The following is a 21,111-nucleotide window of genomic DNA, read 5'->3' on the forward strand; positions in this document are numbered from 1 at the left end:
ACACACACACACACACACACACACACACTTTCTTCGCTCTGACAAAGACACAAGGCAAGTCAAAATTAACTCGTTGCGTGCTGTGGCCCTCGGGGACAGATCAAGGGCCTTTTGTTCTGTACAAAGAACTGGTGTGTGTACGTGTGTGTGTGTGTGTGTGCGCGTGCATGCGTGCATGTGTGTGTAGAAGGAGGAAGAGGAGGGGAGCAATAATGAAAAAAGTAAGGCAGATAAGGCGAGGTTTAGTAGCAATAAGCAGCAGCAGAGAGAGCGTGCTGGTACACTTCATCACTGTTATGGGGCCATAACGGGCTGAGCCAGAACTGGACAGACCAGAGCCAGGCCATTTAGACTCAGTCACAAATAACACTGTGTCTCTGATGGATTTGGATGGACTATATATCAGTAATAATATCAGAAACCGGCTAAATCTGAAAACAAATACTTTTCTGTTTGTGTCAAGCTGGCATTTTTTTTTTTTTAGGAAAACCACCCACTTGAGTGTACTAGGACGTTTGCAAATACAGCTTTCCATTGCCTTCAACTATCACTGTGATTACTTATTTTAAATTTCTACAGAACTCTTGTCATTAAACTTACTTTTACTTTAGCCAGGGTTATGCTTTTCATGACCATCAGTATGCAAGGGTCTGCTTGGGTCTGTGTGACATACATTTCATCTCTGCTTAAGTTTTTAAAAGATGCATTTGCAATCCCAAATTTTTGCATCTGTGTGGTGACTACTCTACAAGTGCAGTAGTGCACATGCTTGACAGTGGTGTACCAACAACTACTCTTTCATGGTGTCCACAGCTTTCCATGTGCGTGTCTGCAGGGGTGTTTAACATATCAGCTTCAAACAGTTCAGCCGGTGTCTGTACGTGCAGAATGATGTGGACTCTAAGGGCAGACAGCAGATGCAGGTCTATACAGACTACAATACATACATGTGACATTGCCCCTTTTGGGAGACAGAAAAACACCCAGGGCTCCCATGGATGTTTCTGAAAAGCTGGCAGTGACTTTGCACCTTTTACAGTGTATAGCAGTTAGTTACAGATTGGGCTGTAGCACCGTGTCAATTCTTATTCCTAAGGGGGTGCTGAGCACTTGGGACAGACATAGCACAGGATGTCTGGAGAAATTAGGATTTCCCACTTTTTGAGCACCACTAATGGAAAGCATGTACAGTGACTTCAATTACAACTCTTTTAATTACGAATTATAAAAGGTATGGATGACGGAGAAACTCCTTGCAAGCTCTCAATGTCAAAAGCATTTGTTTTAAGCACCTTTTATTTTCTGGCACATATGTTGTCTATGTGCTTGCAGTGTGCAGAATCCAATTCAGCAAAGCGCTGCCTTGGCCAATTGAATGTGGTCAAGTGTACATTGAATTATATTTTAACAATCATGGTGTCATTGTACAGTTAACCTCACGATTGCCATAAAAAATTTGTGATAACTGATTGGTTGATGGTAGCACATGACATCACCTTTTTTCCAACAGAGTCACGCCAACTTCAAAGCTTGTGTTAAAAATACAAATGCAAAACAACATTCTTGCACAAACCTACCCACGGCTTAGCCACTCACCTTCAGGTGTTAAATGGCACACTTTAACAGAAAGCAATGTTGCAAAAATTTCATTGCTGAGGAATGTCAAAATTCAAACCAAACTGGGAGGAATTACATGGCTCTTGTTCTGGTTGAAAACACAATGCCCAATAATTTTATATCTGAAATTAGTCCATAACAGAAAAGGAACCTAGAACTGGTGAAATATAATAAATGTAATTACAGATAGATATACCGATGACTTTCTCAACATTTCTGTTCACCTGATTTTGGCTCATTACCATAAATATATATACAGAAACACTGGCATGAATGTGTCACTAACTTCAGTTTTGCTGTTGTGGTTCAGCTTACTCACATCACCACAATTCAGCATGTTTGGAAGGTGAACTGCTCAGCCTCTTGAAAAGAATGTCAAAAATTCAAGCAGACTCAGTGACAGGACAGAATTGCATCCAGTCAAATCACGCTCATGTCTATAAAATGACCGGTGAATAAACATTTAGAATCTGTGGAGCTGGGTACAGAGAAGAAAAGACGGCATTAATGCATCCATTTTGAGGTGTAGAGAGTGTGTGTATGTGTAGATGTCTTTGTCTGGAGCACTGCAGCCCAGGAGGAGGGAGGGGGAGGTGGTGTTGGGTTGGGGGGTAATGAGTGAATGTGATCAGTCTTCAGTAGTCTGCATGTCATTAGCACCACCCCACTACCTTCACCCTCCCACCTCCTTGTCTATGTGATCACACACAAGGAGGAGACTGGGCTCACAGGCTGGATTTGGGTGGAGTGAAGGGGTGGGGCAGGAACCACAAAAAGAGACATACATACATACAACATATATATACACACACACACACACACACACACACATATAAGCACACACACACTGCATGCACAATTATTTGGCAAGTTGTATTCCTGAGGATTGCATTTAGTTTTGAAGACATACAAAAAATGTTAAGAAATCTCAAACCTAAGTATTTAAGAAAGGAAAGTTTTGGCTTTCTCAGGAGAATATCTATGTGTACACAATTATTAGGCAACTATTAGTGTGCAGAATTATTATGCAACTAAATGAAAAACCAAATATTTCCCATCTCACTTGCTTATTTTCATTTAATAAAGTATGAATAACAAACATCTCGAAATGCACAAATAAACACTTTTGACATTTCAACAAATATTCAGTGACCAATATAGCCACCTTTCTTTTCAACAACTGTAACCAGCCTTCCATCCATAGAGTCTATTAGTTTCTTGATCTGTTGATAATCAACTTTTTGTAGAGCAGTAACCACAGCTTTCCAAATGCTGATCTAAGAGGTATACTTGTCTTCCCTTTACAATGGTAAATCTCATGCTTAAGAAGGTCCCACAAGTTCTCTATAGGGTTAAGGTCAGGTGAGGAAGTGGGCCATGTCATTATTTTGTCATCTTTAAAGGGGAAATGAAGCAACCAGTCAAGTTAGCACAATTCACTACATGTATCTCCACTTTATTTAGAAGGTATAGCCATGCAATGGAGTACAGGGATGCATGTGATGGCGCATAGCCCTGCATAAAAATCATGGCCGTCTTGAATGATGTAGACTTTTTCCTGTACCACTGATTGAAGAAAGTATCTTCTGAAAACTGGCAGTAGGTTTGGAAGTTGATTTTAAGTGTATCTTCAACCAGAAAAGGTCCAATTAGCTCAACCTTGATAATAGCCCATACCCCATCTTCACCTCGCTGGCATCTGACTCGAAGTGGAGCTCTGTGCCCATTACTGATCAAGCCACAGGCCCATCCATCTGGTTCATCAAGAGTCACTCTTATTTCATCTGTTCATAAAACCTTGGAAAAATCTGTCTTCAGATATCTCTTCGCTCAGTCTTGATGTTTCAACCTATGAGTCTTATTCAGAGGTGGTTGCGTTTCCGACTTCTTTACTTTGGCCATGTCTCTGAGCACCAAACACCTTGTACTTCTGGACACTCCAAGTAGATTGCATGTCTGGAAAATGGCAGCACTGGACGTTGATGGGTTCCTGGTAGCTTCACGTTTAATTCCTCTCAAGTCTTTAGCAGTTAATTTGTGCCTTTTTTTCTCCACACATTTCTTCGACCCTGTTGACTATTGGCAACAAAATATCTGATTGTTTGGTGATCACGCCTCAATAGCTTAGCTACTTCAAGAGTGCTGCATCCCTCTGAAAGGCATTTTACAATTTTTGACTTTCAGAGTCTGTTTAACCTCGTTTTTGGCCATTTTGTCTGAGATTAAGAAGCTGCCTAATAATTATGCACACCTTAATATATACACTACTAAATACACATCACATGATAATTCTTAAATCCAATAAGCATTCAAGTTTATATAGCTCGGAGTTGAGAAATATGCATGAAAATGATGATAAGGTCAAGATACTCATTTGCCTGATAACTGTGCACATGGTGTGTGTTTTTGTTGTTTTTAATGTATTATTTATTTATTTTTCACAGGATGCTCAACCCTAATTGACATGATGTGAATTAAAGTTTAACTGGGAAACTGATGTGAACTGGGAGACCATATCTGGCAAATGGACTCCTCACTCATCAGACCTCACAAATTACCTTTGGTAGAGTACAGAGACTTGCAGAAAGCACATTATGAGACAATGGCAAAAAGTGTCAGTGTGACCTTTAGGCATTAATATGTTGATATGCTGTTATTTAACCAAATTAATGTTCATTAGTGACAGCTGATATAATCTGCTGAAAGGGACAATGGTGATATAGAGGAAAGAAAGAAAAAAGCCTCACAGCGATATGTTGCCATCTCATTCTAGTGAACCCAGGTATTTAATCTGTTCCATCTTATGTCTGAATAAGCACTCTGGTCACCTTTCTGTAGAAGTCAGAACCTAGGCAGTGTTCAATCTGCTGTTCACAAATTCACTACACACTGTATAATGGACACTAAATGCTCTATATAGTGAATAAATTTACACACTCACAATTCATACAATAAAATGAAATGTCTGACCAATAAACAAAGTGCAGAATGATTGTCATAAATAGGGAGTAATTTCAGACACAGCCCTAGTAACACTTTTATGTCACTTTCAACCTGAGATGAATCTAAACGACTGTAGTGGCATTAGATACACATGAACAGGCAGGCACAAGATTACAGTGTAGTGAAGTGATCATTCGGAAGCAGCTGGTGTGACTGCAAAGAGGAATTGTTTTGAATAATCTGCATGACAACACAAGTAAAAAAATAAATAAATAAAAATTGCCAAAATGACTGGAAATGGTCCAACACCTGGATCAGAGAGCTCCTGTTCCTTCACACAGGGCGTGAGATCACCAGGCAGCAGTAGAGGATTGTGACCAAACCATAAGGGTCATAAATTATACTGTGACTCTTTCTGTAACATTTGTGGTATTTCTGATTAAAGTCACCATGTCTGAACAACACAAAACCACCACTCACTACATACCCCATATCTAAAAGGGTTATATATAAAGAGATAGTTTCTCTTAATGAGTCACTGGTTAGTGGTAATGTTTATGTTGTCACAAAAACTACGATGAAAAATATTCAGTGACAATGTATTTTTCACAATAAATATGTAAGTATTAATCAATAAAAACATTTCAAAATGAAAACTTTTTTTCCAGCAACAAATAAAAACTACAACAATGTTAAAGACACATGTCTGGACAAATTAACTAATCAATCTTTTAAAGTCTTTTTCACTGCAGCTCAAATTAGTAAAGGTTTCCTCTGCCACCTATAATGTAATCTTGTGCAGTAGATTTATCTGTTTGATTTGTTATATTGCTTTTAATAAGGAGCTCCTAACATTCAGGAACATAATGTGTCCGTCATTATTGTTATGTGATGTTAGTAGTTCTTGGGGGAAAGAAAGAAAGAAAGAAAGAAAGAAAGAAAGAAAGAAAGAAAGAAAGAAAGAAAGAAAGAAAGAAAGAAAGAAAGAAAGAAAGAAAGAAAGACCAACAATTGCAACAAAACAGTCAAGAATGACAAGCTTGCAGGTAGCAGCTGGAGATTACAAAAAGGTGAGCTCAGGTACGACTTTTAATCTGTTATTTATCTTTAAACTGTTATATATTTATTTATTTTTATTTTTTTATTGTGTTGGTCTCAGTTTCAGGATAAATGCTATTTTGTTTTTTATGTATAAAAATACATAAAAACGTAAAAGAAGACTAATTTAATGTAACATTATCAGGTGATGTGTCTATGATATCAATGTTATTGTCAGTCTGAAATCTTTCATGTTGCAGTCACAAGGAATAAGCCAGAAAGACATAATGAAGTAAGACACATGAAGTTGCTTCATTTGAAACTTCCTCAAGACATTCACCAAAGAAATATTGCTGGATTCAGGTATTAATGTTATCCCATTAGTCTTCTCAGGTTGGACATGAATAGTCAACAGGGGTTTAGTTAGAGCTGTACGTTATACCATTTGGGCATCAACATTGCGATGTGCTCATACGCAACAGTCTTATTGCAGGAAATGCGATGTGAAGTAAAGTGATCTACTTTTTACACATCATGCAACAATTTCTTTTGCTGCACGATACAAAACGAAAACTCAATCATTTTCCACGACTAGTCTAAAAGTGAAATTTGTCTGATAGAATATAATTTTCTCCAATTTAAGGGTTCTTGGATACACCTTTTTTTTCTTTTTAAAACTGTATTTGTAAGACAAAGAGTTTGTTGATATGCAGGCTCCACATGTGCACAGTCAAATGAGCAAAAAAACAGGAGAAAAACAAAGAACAGGAAGATTTGGTTGATAAAAATTATCAACAGTTGTAGGCCTGCTTCTCACAGTTAAATGAACATGATTAACTGTGATATTGACACTCATAATGCACTCTACCTAACAGCTTATGTAGAAGAAACAAAACAAACCAACAGCAACAAAAATGCTATCAGAGCATCTGGATTAACTTGAAACTTTCTCAAATTTCCCATGTCACACCACTGGCCATCTGTACGTAGAGGTGGGTGACATTAGCCAGATTCTTATCTTCAGTTTACAATGAAGGGCATTCAGTCAGTGAGGTAGAGCAAATTTTTAAGGCTTTGCCTTGAAACACAATAACAAACCTTGATTGACCACTAACAGGTATGTAGTTGTTTGTTATATAAATGTTAAAATGTAATACTTAAATACCTAACTAATAAAAAAGACTTGCATAGTTTTTAGCCACAGATGAGACTAGAACTAACTGCAGAGCAACAGACTGGGAGAAGATTTGAGGATTTGGGTCACTACTTTCTGTCCAATCAGGGGTGGACTTTGTATACAGATAAAGCAATTAATACAACATATAGACTTGTAGTCACTACAAACAAAGTTAGCCCAGTCACTTCATGTTTTCATATTTAAGATCTAACAACAGCAAAATAAACGCAGCCTTTTTTCAATACATAATGATATATGCATAATAAAAATGTTATGACCACAATCTAACACGCAACATGTTTGTTATGAACAAATACTGCAAGCACAGCTGTCTCATTAGAAAGTCCTTTTCCACAGTAGCCTTCAGCACTGAGCTTTACACAAAAGTGATGGTCTTACTTTAACCCTGAAGCAGGCCTTGGTGCAATTTACAACATAAAAGCTGAAGAGGTGCTTTGAGGCTTTTATGTGAAACACAATGAGGAACAGGTTCATTAAAGGCAGCGAGCCATATCATACCTGCTCTCATGCTGTAGAAGAGGGGTGCTGAAAAGAGATTTGGACTCAGTGGTTGCTACTCACTTGCATTGCTGTCAGCCAGAGTGTTGAGGTTGCCTGAGATGTCTCGCCTCCTGAACAGACACACCACCTTTGCTTCCACATTCCCATTGGCTGTCTGCAAGTGGGGAGCCAGTGGTTACAAGTTAGCACCATAATGCACTGGAGTAACTACCTATTCAGTAACCCCTGAAAACCATATTGACGTGGTTAAAGTCACTCCTCGTGCTAAGATGACCTACAGCTTTGCATCATAACATTTAATTCAAACCAATTCAACTGTCAGTTTTTCTTTTCGGTTCTGGTTTTGGGCAGTTTTAATTCTTAGAAACTTCTCTGTTCAGTTGATCATATCTGTATCAACCAGTTCCTTGTCTTAATCAACACTCCCTGCTTGTGGTAAAGTCAGTGTCCTTATTTGCTCATTGTTAAGTAAAATCAAATGTAAATGAATACTTCAAAGATATCGCTGCATTATGAAAAACCCTTATTTTTACTGTTTTGTCCATGATTTTAATCAGTTAGATCTCAATTTAGTCAAAAAAGTTGCCGTGATCTGGGAACACAGCAACATCACAATAACAAAAACCAACAAGTTAAGAAAGGTGTGCAGTCAGGCAATCAGCAGCAAAAAGCAAACAGTTTATCTAAACCACTGTATGTGGAGGAAAGACTGAAGAGTGTGTGCAGCTTTTGTTGAGTGATGTAGCCTTTGTGCTCTTTTTCTCTGAAGGTTAATATTCTCAAACGTCTTCACAATGCTACGTATTCCTTTTGTAGTTATTCCTTTTGTTGGAGCCAACCCCTCTACAGTTAAACCAGCAGCAGAGCTACACTGGCCTTCAACTATCGTCCTGATGCAAATACATCAACATTTTATAATACTGGTATTATCATTGTGAGACATATTTATGTCAGACCAAAATTCTGTGATATGACACCCCTAACAATTCAAGGTCACATATTAAGGGGGTTTATTCTCCCAAAGTTTAACTATGATAACAGTGTTTCCATATTTCAGTCTGGGCCTAGTGAACTGGCCACTCTCTCTTACTATCCATTCATTGGGCTCAACAACCATTAGCACTCAGGACGATGCAGTCCTCCCCGTGCTCAGCACAAGCCCTTCAATGTAAGAGTGTTACATAAATGGGCTTAATCCTTTGACTGGGAAACAAGCCTGTGTCATATGCTGCTGCTGCTGTTATATAAGTGCCTCCTGTACCAGTGTCCTGTCATTACAGTAGCCCTGATTTACCAACTAGTGTCCAGGAAAGTGAACAAACTGGAGGAAGTGATGTGCATGCTCGTGTGTGTACAGCAGGTTGACTGTAAGTGTGTTTCAGGTTTCTTAATATACAGTTTCAACAGACAGCAGCCTGACAGTCAGAAAGTTCTGAGGTTGCAGTGTTCGAGCTGAGAAAACACAAGCTGGTTAAAGTTAGGGTGTACAGTTAATTGAGAAAACACAAGCAAAAAAGCAATCCTTGAACAGAAACATATGACACTCTGGAAAGGCAACAAGACAACCAACCTTGTTGAGCTCTTCTATTCTCCGAATCAGGTAAGGGTTACTGGAGGAGTTCTCAAAGTAGACATAATCTGGATAAAACAGCAGGAAAAAAATGATTAGCTCACAGGAGAATTCACACATTTATCCATGACTGTGCCTCCTAAAAGATTTTTTTTTTAATTAAAAAAATAAAATAAAATAATGAAAAAATAAATAAATAATAACAATAATAATAATAATAATAATAATAATAAGAGCAGTTGAACAACCTCAAATACATTTAAGGTTGATCCCGTTATAGTTCAGATCTCCTCTGGACAGATAAATTCACATTTCCGTGATCAAATCTCTTAGCATGGAAGCCTGTCTGTACAACAATGAGAAGTTGTTTGGAGAGCCAAACTATGTCAGCTGAACAAATGGACTGATGTAAGGTACAGTTAAAAGTAGGGCTGAAAAATGTGAGGAAGAAAAATCATATTGCCATTATTTTGACAAATATTGAAATTGCAATGTGAGTCACAAATTTAATGGTAATGGTCATTTTTGTATTTCTTTTTTTACTGAAACAAATCTTGAACATTTGAAGAATGTGACTTTTTGGCCAGGGCATCTCTCACTTTCCTGATAAATGGCATGTTGTAACATATTTTTAAATAATTTTTGTTTTTAAAAAGACAAAAAATTGTGATTTCAATATTGCACTTGACACCAGTGTGATTTTTGTAATATCATGCATAACTTTTCAGCCTTAGTTAGACATCCATCCATTATCTATACACCACTTAATCCTCACTAGGGCCGCGTGGGGCTGGAGCCTATCCCAGCCGACTTTGGGCGAAGGCAGGGCTACGCTTTGAGACAGAGAACCAAGCACACTCACATTCACACCTACGGACAATTTACAATCACCAGTTAACCTCAACATGTTTTTGGATTTGTGGGAGGAAGCCGGAGAACCCGGAGAGAACCCACGCTGCACGGGGAGAACATGTAAACTCCACACAGAAAGATCCCGGTGCCCCCACCGGGACGTGAACCGGCAACCTTCTCGCTGCGAGACAACAGTGCTACCAACTGCGCCACCTTGCATAGTTAGATGCCATATAGAATAGTACTGAATCATATATAGGTAAATCCTGCTGTGTTCTACAAAGCATGTAACCACTTTTCTTTCACTTTTAACAACATGTAACAATTTGCAATATTTCAGTTCTATTTTATATTTTCATTTCAGTTGTCACACAATATCTACCAACATGCTATAGTAAGTAATCTGGTTGGAGAGGTAACCATGGTCTGAGGCAGAAGTCTTCAACAAGCAACTGCTGTCTAACCCTGTCACCAAACTTATTAGGAATCTTTCCTTGAACATCATGAATGTACACAGCAGATATCTTGGTCATCTGTCCCTTGACTTACTTTTGGGAAAACTCCACCTCTATTTAAACTTTGCCTGCACATAGCCCTGGTCTGTGACCATCTCTAAAAACAACTACAAGTAGTGCAAATCATCAAGTTAACAAGCATGTGACTGGTAAAGGACAGTAATGACAGAAAGTGGCTCATGTGTTCAACATAATGGAGAGAAAGTCTTGGGTGAATAGAGGCAGGCTGGCAGAAAATGACCCTAAGCAAGGTTTATTAGAGTGAAATAAAACCATGCCCTATTATATCTCTGACCAGATGTGGAATGTAAACACGTATATTCAGTCAAGTACTGTACTTCAGTACAAATTTGACATGCTTGCACTTGACCAGAGTATTTGTAATACTTTGTACTTGGACCTTACAGCTTAGATGTAAATATTGTACGTTTTACTCTCTAAATTTACCTGAAAACACTAGTTAGTTACTTTAAAAATTAAGATTTTTGTGCACAAAACATATATACAAGTTAAACTAAATATTAGGTTTAGTTATAAATTAAACTACCCAACAGTTTGCAGCAGTGCAGCAGAAAGGGTTTGTCAATTTATCAATTAGTCAACTTACAGATAATTGCCAAATATTTTGACAATACTTAAGAGTACTAGCGACACAATTTCTCACTATTTTCTGAACTTTTACAAATGAAACAATCAACTGAATGATAAAATAATCAGAAGATTCATCCATAATGACAATAATTATTAGTTGGGCTGATTTGTCCGTGTCAAAATATCTGCCCATGAACATGATGGCAAAACAAAATTTAAACAACTAACTGCAGAGTGGGCTGCCACTCTGGAGCCTCCATGTACAAACAGAACAAGAGCTGCTATTTCATATCGAAAGTGAGCCAAACGAAATCTTTTCTATGCTAGTCATTATATCTACAAATTGTTGACTTTGTTTCACCCATATTTTTATTTGGCAAGGTTTCTTCTTTTCTTTCCCCCTTTTGGGCTTGTTTTGGATTTTGTTTGAGCAAAAAGCTGCTTCATTTTCCTTTGTCATCCAAGTAGCTCGATAGTTGAGAAAAGGACACAAAGGCAAACACAGGAATTACAGGATGGTTCCCTAGGAATTGTGGGAATTTTATTGGATGAGCAGACTCTACACAGGGGGGGCACATGATTTTAAATCACTGAATAGACAACACCTATAAAGTACAATACACAAACAAGTTCACAAACCCTCACTTCACACAACAACTCTGCTACATACACATATGTAAAATTGCATTGCACCGGTGCTGCTGTGGTGAAATCATTCATTCATTAATTGCACAAGCATCTGTGTCACACTGCATAGCCCTAAATCACTGAATCAAAGAATTAACACTGACCCCCAATAGTCAACCAAATGTTAGTTTCAGGAAAAAAGTCTTGGTTGGCCAGTTGGTCGCAGGAAAAACAACAACTCCACAGAAGGTGGTGACACTCAGTCAGTCACAGATAGACATTAGTGTTTACATGGCTGTTCCCTGCAGTCATTGGTAAGCAATGTGAAGAAATCGGGCACTGTGGGATCATTTCAATCCCAAAAGGGTGACATGCAATCTCAGGGTCGACAAGCGCTCACTGGCAGTGCTTCGACGGCTCAAAAAAAAAAATCTTCTCTGATACCGAGACTGGTGGGAGGATCACCTTATGTCCAGCAGGCCGCCAGGCTTACAATATGCTGCTGCAAGACTGCAAACATTTGTCTGTCATTCGTTGATCTAAGTAGCCTGATGTTACCAGTTTAGCATCCCCACTTGCTGTAACGTTTAATAGTATGGATAAAAATGTGCTATTAGGATTATTAATAAAACATTTTCCAATGGTCTTCTTGCTGTTTTTTCTACCACATTCAGAATCATTACTGCTTTTCCCGATGTTGCTGCAGCTTGCTTTGCTTGAAATATTTATAATTTAAAGGCTTCATACTTCAGTTTTCTATTTGTCTGTAATGTGGCTCCAAGTTAACAGTGTTACTTAAAACACTGCTTCTCTGTGCTGGAACTAAAAATTGATTCTTCGATAACTAAATTAATCTAAACATGCAACAACACTAACAGCTTGAACTTAAAAACTATTTTGAAACCCTTAAAATCTTTTCTTGGAGGAAATCTTGCAGAGAATGTAGAAGCATTATTTGATTGGCTGTTTGAACCACCTAGACATGGTGGCAAAACAGCAACATTTTTTTTAAATCATCTTTTTGTGGCAATATATTCACATGCACAATACATAAGGATTTAACTGGAAAAGAAAGTAGGAAGATTAACTATTAGGGTGAGACCAATAAATAAGCCAACTTATCAGTATTACAGTGCATGTCACATGATAAGTCACAAGGGAATGCATTACAGAAATTCCAAACTTGGTTTAGCATAATTTAGAAAGAGTGTCACCTCTATGTCGCTTTTCCACCACAGTGCTCTGACTTCAAAACTTCAACAGAAGTGTACCAAGGCTGGTAAAGTTATACAACATAAAAATCACTATCAGACGATTTACTGTTTTACACTTACCAGTGCAGATATCAGTATCAGCTGAGGTATTGTAACAACATTTTCAGTGTTTAACTTTAATCAGTGAGTATTGATGTGTCTGTTTGCTCGGGACCTGTCACTGCACTGTCACTTCAGATGACTTTACAAGCAGCTTTCTGCTTATAAAATCATGAGTCTTTACTGGCTAGCTCACATCAAAGTATTAGACAGACAAACTAAGACAGCCATAGTTTTAAGGTAATAAACACTCGTGGCACATCCCAAAGCACCACCATGTATTAACTTCTACAGCAACGGAAACACAGCACAATGCACATTAACATTCAAACAAGGGCAGCAATTTTATCACTGTTGTCCCTTGGACTAGTACATCCTGGACTACTTAATTTAAGCTTAGGTTTGATGTGACTATTTTGTTGTGCACATTAGAGCCATCACTGAATGGACAAACATTTAATGCGTGCATTGTTACAATCAGAAAAATATGCACACATTTAGGAAAGAGACTCTCAAAACTCTGAGGCAGTTAGAAAGATGACAGGGTCCCGAACAGATGTCATTCAGCAATACGGACAGGAAACTGACAAAAACTCCCGCTGTCCAAAGCTAAATTGTAAAGAGAACACAATATTTAATCAACTCCCTTTTAAAAAGGTAGTAATGTATTCAAAAGTATTTCATTTAGCTGAACAGGAAGGGCGGATTTACATTTTCCATGCAAATGATAGAAAGAAAATATTAAATAAGTCTTGGTGAACACTGTCTAGTCAGATTAGACATTTAGAAATGACATGATAGTTTTGCAGGTGTCTATATTGCCGATGTGAGGTAGCGGCCTATCTGTGGGTCAGTTGCAAAAGGTTGGCTATAGAATTACAAAACATGGCGACACCTTCTCACTATGACAGTGGCAACCTCAGGGATGTCCAAATACAAGGCAAATGCAGATCACAATTTCCCATGCCCCACAATGAATCCACAACTAAAAGATATTCAAAATTATACAAAAGATCCATAGTAGCAAATCCTCACATTTCTCGAAACAGGAATCTTTAAGATAATAGCATTTTTATCCAATAAATGTTACTATTTATCTAATCAAGTGTTTCAGACATACTGTCAAGAACTCAGATAATCAGCTTCTTCAAAATGAAAATCTCATGTTGTAAAATGTTATTTTCAAATGTAATTAAAACTAATTTTGGTAACAGAGAAGACAGACAAAGAGAGAGAGTGAGAGATCAGTATTAGTTCATTGTACACTGATATGTTTGAATTCACTAACATTCTGCACATAGAAATGTGTGACGTGTGTGACACCATTGAAAGGTGTCGACAGGCCTCAGCCTCCTTAGTTCAATCCAGAGCTCTTCACGGCCCTTCGTGTTTACCACAAGTAATCTTCCCCATACACAGCTCTGACGCAGTTCAGACTTCAGTCAGGCTGCTGTTAGCAGTGAAATGAATGAGGCAGAGGCGGAAACAGATCAATTGAAATATGGTTAGAATGTAATGCACGCAGAAATCACAAAGAAACGTCTTAAGCTTTGACCGTAAGGCCACATCAAATATCCAACAGTTTTTCTGGACTAAATCCAACTCTTCTTTGTATCAGTGGTTCTGGTTTTGGTGTGAATAAGGTGCAGTTGGTCTTGTGTCTATTTAGGCCACATTGAAAGGTCAAGAGGCCATTGGGCTAGCCAGGAGCAGCATGACAGCCAGATGAGCAAGCAGTCAGTGCAGTCAAAATTTACTTCACACATGCCACAAATGTCCTCCCATCACATCTCAGAACACTGACCTCAGCTTTGACAAAAAGAAAAACTAAATTCAGGAGAAAGCCGGTCTGTTAACCTTAACCTTACACTAGCAGAGACAGGAAAGACATTGTGAAGGAAGACAGGAGATGTAGCAACAAGTTAAATTCTGTCACAGAAATAATCAGTTATCAACTTCAACACCATCAAACACTGAAGGAAACCTTTAATGACACTGATTGGTGAGGCTGTGCTCAGGAGATAATGTAGTACACAGCCTGTTCCAACACAAGTTAGCCAAGTGTGGTGTGTGAACAGTCACCTACTGAAGAAAACAGAAAATGAGCAACCCCATCTCCACCTGGTACTAATAACTAGACGGTTTCTGGATGTGTTATCTGTATTAGGACAGATTCATGTTAATGCACGCAGATGGGCTGTGCAATCCAATTGGCCACACTGCTTCTGGAGGTGTTCTGTTGTACACTGTGATCCAATCTTGGCAGGTGTTAATGGCGCATGTAAAGTGAGAGCATATTCTTAAGGAAAAAAGCTGCTTTCCAGTTATCTAAAGCTGTCTGTCAAAAAGTCACAGACGAGCCCTTCCTCTGCAGAGCTCATTCAACAACATTACTCCCCTTGATCTAGGACACTGCCTGTTTGTTAACAAGTCCTCCAGCTTTACCTATTAAATTTGCATCCTGAGATAGATTGCAATGCAGGCAGATTTGAGATTACTAGAACACATAATAACACTGAGTGTAAATGCAAATACCTGTATTCAGATGTCATCATCCAGACAACCCAATCAGATTACAGATTAAATTCATGACACATTTCCTAATTATAAAACTGTGGACCAAAAAGGGCAATAAAAGAGCTTATTTAGGGGTGGCTGTTTGAGTCTGGGCACAGTTTACAACGTTAATATTTCTGAGTTCTTGGACAAAATGAAAAAAGGACATATTTCCCATATTACAACAATTTCAAAATAGGCTATTCCTTTGTTAAAGCAGAGGTATGTTTTCACTGCTGTCTTTCCGTCAACAAGACAATGCAAAATCTTTATCTTCAAACTTGGTGGAGAAAGGGAGCACGGCCAAAAGAAGAACTCATTAAATGTTGGTATGGATCCAGATCGCCTTTTTTTTTTTCATTTAAATTGCAAGATAGGATATTGGCATTGGCTGAGGTCTGCACTCTCCAAGTGTCTATCTGGGTTAACTCCTGTCTTTATCCTGTGTCATGCTTTAATTTTATGCACTACATGTTGTTTTTATACTTTATACTATAGATTTGTTTCATATTCCACATCTGTTTTTGTCTTGTGCACACGATACTATCCGTTTCCACAAATCAGAGATCTGCCAGTTAGTTTAGACAGTTTATGTTACCATGGTCTACACCATTTTTTTTAATGAATGAATGAATTTTAAAGCAGTAAGATCACTCAACTGAAAACTGCAAATAACTATTTTGTCCACCGAGCTCTACAAGATACAGATCAATGTTGATACCTGATGGACACTGAGTGAAAAGGAATTTGCCATTTTCGTAATAATGGCCTGGGTGTGCTCGTAAGGACAACCATACCTAAAGAGAGGGGAAGTGTAGGGACTATGTGACAAACCCCACTAAACAATTTTTTAACATGTCTCCCTACTTCTTTTTATTTCTCTTTTTTTCACTCTTCTGCATATTTACTGTCTACTACATCACCGGTACCCAGTGACAACAAGAGAACAAATATAAACTTACCCTCCCAAAGCGTATTTTACCACATCTGGCCGTTGTCTGCCAGTTGTCTCATGTTTATCTTTGTTTATCCACTTATGTCACAGTAAAAGAAATTGTATAATAATGTTTTAAGAAAAGCACAACTCCACTCAAACAGCCTTACATTAGCTATTTAATACAACACTGTAACTAAGTTGAGTTCTATTTGTAATGTTAATCAGATTTAGTACTGTTTCGTCTGTGATTTTTACAAAACAGTCGACGACAATTGTTGATTAATTTAATTGAGGTCAGGGTGCTTTATAAACTGCTTATAATTACTGGTCTTTTTCATAAATGTGTTAAGATTAAAGGACATAAAACACGGGCTCACAACAGCATTCGTTGGCAGCATAAACTGAGGAATATCCGCCTTTAAACCTTGTACTGACCAAACCTCAGTCATTTATCACACTACTACCAACCAGCACAATGCTTCCTTGCAGCTTATGATGCTGTTCTGCACAGCAGTGTAGCTTCACGTCAAGCTCCATCTGGTCCTCCCACAAGCAGGGACAGAGTCTCAGGAGGATATCAGTGGGTTTCTGAAGCATCACCACAAGCTAAGATGGAGAAGGAAGGACTCAGACAGGGAGAGGATTTCTTGCTCTACTTAACACACTGATAGGGTGCCCAAACAGAGAAGCATCATCTCCTTGTTCACAGTGAAGGAACACAACATCACCACATTACATAACACTGGCTGAAGCATCAAAAGGGGATGTGCTCTCTCATGTGCCTGACATGACTAATTCTAGCTCTAAAGACATAGTTATGGTGGAAGGAGAGTTATTTTTTTCATGCTCAAGCCATCCATAGCTTCTTTTGGTCTGTGGGACAAATCAAAGAATGCTCCTTTTCCAACAGCACTGAGACCAGCTGATGAATCAATGATCGAGGAAAGACATGTTGGACTTCAGAGGGTTGACACAGTCCACCTGTGTGAAGATAAAACCTAATTTCCTCAACACAATCATGTCTTCTATGACAACGGATCAGCTGGTTCTTTGTTAATGTAGTATGTAAGTATCATTGGCTAGAAAAAAAAAAAAAAGAGAGAAAGTATGTGCTGAGGCAGCCGTGAGTGTTTGGTGTGGACGTATGCGGCTGGAGTGGCGCAGTGTGCCGGGTGCTTGAGGGTGAATGAAGAGGAGGAAGCCCTTTGACTAATCTCTGGGGAAGATAATGATCTTACATGCAGGCTGAACACTGTGTGCTTCTGGAGGACTGGTAATATAGGAGCTCGCTCATACAGAACTGTCTGCACCAGCTAGCTATAACAAAAGAAACATTTATTGAACACAGAACCCATGAACACTTCTTTCATAAATATGAACTCCCTCTGACATATTAAAGACAAACAACATTGCCAATAATGTACATATTATCAAAGCATTTGCTCCTTTAGTGTTTCTAGATTACATAATCAAAAAACTTAACCTTGTTCCTGTGTGGGCTACTTAAAAATCAATTTGGAAGTCATTACATAATCATATGCTTGTTTCTAACTGTAATATATGGGCCAGACTTAGCATCACACTGTAACCTTTTATTTAGTGCATCACACTGCATTCCTGGTATGAATATTCCACTACACATATGATCCAGCATGGTTGGCTTTTTGTAAAATTACAACTTTGCATAGCAGCTCTTTGCAGCCTGTATATAGTCCTCCAACAAAATGAATTACATGCTAAGTTACCCCAGAATGTTTGACTGTACATAAGACTGGCACATTACAAGTCCCTCATGGTGTGAGGAATAACTCACAAGTAAACCCCTGCATCTGTCTTTCTTAACAGGTCTCATGCAAACGCATAACCTCTGCTATTGGCCAACATGTGTGCAGTTTCATAATCGAACCAGAATCTAGCCTGAATCCACACAATCACAACTCACTCAAAGCTAGCTCCAAAACAAGTTTTTTAAACAGAGGTGAGATAAGAAAATGAGACAAGAAATTACTATTTTGTGACAGGGATCTATTTTTTTTAAAGTGCAATTGTTGACTCAATAGTTATGAAATAAATCATAAAACTTAGACAATGTTTCTTACACAATTACATATCAGATCAACAAACAGCTGAACAAGACCAATAATCTGACCAGGCATTCAGTGCCAGCACCTGATACGTCTCAATAATCAGTTCTTAAAGTTACGAGATCCCTCTCTACGCTCCTGTACAGCAACCTCTGTCAGGCACTTTCTTGCAGTTTCTGTGCTAAACATACCTATTTATTATATTAAAGTGCTGAGCAGACTTTGGTCTTCTCATACCCCAGTAATAAGTAAGGTGTATGTAAGTAAGGAATAACAGAAGTATTAGCTGGACACTTAACGTAAAAAGGTGAACAAACCCCAAACTTAATGATGCAATATTAGAGCTTAAGTTGCCCTCTACAGAGACAATCATGCATGACACATATATTAAATTTTCAATAAAAAATACATACAAACCAACTACTTTGCTTAATCAATGTCCGTCTTTCATGACAGCTCAAAATCAGCCCAGTCAGCGACTCTGCTGCTAACACTGCCAAGAGGTTGTCCATCTGCTGTCTATGTCGGAGTGACTCATCAAACTAAACAGTGTTACCATTAAACAATGATGCACAATGCAAAAAAAAACAAGTTTCCTTTGTTTGTGTGCCATTGTAAAATTCAACAGAAACTGAATGTTCAGGCATTAAGCACAGAATTATGCAGCATATTCTGCAGAACAGTGTTTAATCAGCATGACCTAAATACCCTGCAGACTCTTGTGTGGCCTTGACAGCAATAAGCCTGTCACACTGTCTCACCGTTCATTCAGCCATCTCTGCCGCCACTACAACAGACTCCAAGAAAGTACACCAAGTGCTATCACCGTTATTGAAGCTTACAGGCTATGGACGATAGACACACGCATTGAAAAGATGAGGCGACAGATCAGCATCCACAGTGAAGTAGGTTCAGTCGTGAGGTTCACCTGTTCATATCATCCGATCGATGAAAGCGGGAAAAATACAATAGAGTAAATCTAGCTGGAAGCTAGCAGTCTCTACAGGCGTTTAGTTTCTCTACACATGCATGCTGACGTTTGGAGACGCGGAGAAAAGTGGAAATCGTAATGAATCAACCTGCAACATTTTACTGTATTTTAAAAACACTCGTCATGTCACGGGATGCTGTGAAAGTAATTTATAAAATTGTATTTTTTCTAACATACTGTAATTTCCATCTCGTGGATAAGAATGTACCGCTACCAATGAAACGGGGAGTCTCGCCGACATTGAAATTGTTACAATGGTAACGTAACAAGTTAGTAGTAGCTAGCTTAGTTCATATTTTCGGGACTTATTGCGAAATTGAGAACCTCATTTGCCAGTGTTTTGTTCAAAAATAAGGATAAACAGTCTCAAGTTACTTAACAAAATACTTGAAGGTTAGTGTAAGAAGCAATCTTACCGCTTAAACACATAACGTAAGCTAACACAGACAGTAATGTTACGTGCCACTAAGCTAACAAAACTTAGCAAAGTTAGCAACAGCTAACGCTATTCTTTGCATGTGAAGTGATATGGCGGAGGCGATAATGAAATTAACCCACCCCACTGACAAAGCTAGCCGACAGCTTTAGCAAGCTACTACAGACATCGCTAGAATTAGTTGGATGCAGACCTCTCAACAGCTAGCAGCTAACGCTACTAGCATTGTGTTCACTTCCAGGACGTTACCATATGTACAGACTCAGCGTCAGAAAATGGGACAATTTACGGTTGCTTCGCTTGCTTGTAACTACAAATTCAATTCACCGGGCTCAAATGTCCACCTGGCTGCAAAATGTGTGAATTAAATGCAAACTTTCAGAACCGGTCCACGCTGGTCGAGTGGTATTTTGGTGAAGGAAACTAACTACACGGGACATCACACCGATTTGTTATAAAAAGTTGATAATTTCTAAAAATAAACACTGCTTGGCGTATTATACCCATGCCGAATACAGAAGCAGCCCGGCTGACTACAGCTGTGTAGGAACTAAGCCACAATGTTGGAGTTATTTTCATTTGCCCATCGGCTAAGTCACATTACAATGTTTGATGTTTTAATAGATTTGACGTTCTTCCATGCAAGAGTGGAAGCACGTACGGACGCTAGGCAAGAGCTAGCTTTAGTTAGCGGCTAACCGAACAGACAGCTAGCGGCTAACTAGCCACCTTGCTGTCGAAACGAACAATCACGTTGTGGGGGGGGTGTCTTAAAAATGTAAAACATTCCTTACCTCCCACTCGGTACATGTTGGCCGCCATTCTCTCTTAACCTTTATCAAAAGCAGTCCCAGGGTATTCCCCGCTTGGGTAGAAAAAGGTCGATGGGGATCTATTTTATTCCTTCATTTATCGTAGACACCCCCGCCGCGAAACAAAGCCGGCTCCGGGCACAACAATCCGAGCTGTGGCGGGTAAAAAGTTGAAAGTTTCCGTTAGCAATGCTCCGGAGGTTATTCCCAAAAATACAAGTCTTTGTTTTCGGTCCCTCGGACGACCTTCCTCTTCCTCACTCACTCACTCATTCACACACAGCTAGCCTGTCTCTTACTCCACTCTTCCTCCCATCCTCCGCTCCCAGCTTCATCCTCCTCTTCTTCACCTCCGCTCAGTTCAGCACACACACTCACGCGCAGAAAACACACACTCACTGTCCCCTTCGTTCGTGCGCAAATCGTCATCTTCGGAGATTGTCGACAATCTCCGGTATCTCACATATAACTATTTCTCCGGCCCTGTTTTAATCACACAAACACCATGTTTATGGAATGAAATTACAAAG

General features: G+C 38.8%; 1 protein-coding gene across 1 annotated transcript in view; it reads right to left on the reverse strand.

The window, feature by feature from the left end:
• The window catches only part of mta2 (metastasis associated 1 family, member 2), a 37,988-nt gene extending 17,015 nt beyond the window's left edge, over positions 1–20,973 (reverse strand). Inside the window, exons 1-3 of the mRNA XM_008285181.1 lie at positions 20,564–20,973; positions 8,868–8,935; positions 7,358–7,451 (exon numbers count right to left, since the gene is read on the reverse strand). Coding sequence (XP_008283403.1) covers positions 7,358–7,451; positions 8,868–8,935; positions 20,564–20,591 — 190 coding nt within the window. The 5' untranslated portion in view covers positions 20,592–20,973. The remainder of the gene's footprint in view (positions 1–7,357; positions 7,452–8,867; positions 8,936–20,563) is intronic.
• Positions 20,974–21,111: the final 138 nt, after the last annotated feature.

Source organism: Stegastes partitus, unplaced genomic scaffold (assembly GCF_000690725.1).
Source record: "Stegastes partitus isolate 25-593 unplaced genomic scaffold, Stegastes_partitus-1.0.2 Scaffold390, whole genome shotgun sequence".
Taxonomy (NCBI): domain Eukaryota; kingdom Metazoa; phylum Chordata; class Actinopteri; family Pomacentridae; genus Stegastes; species Stegastes partitus.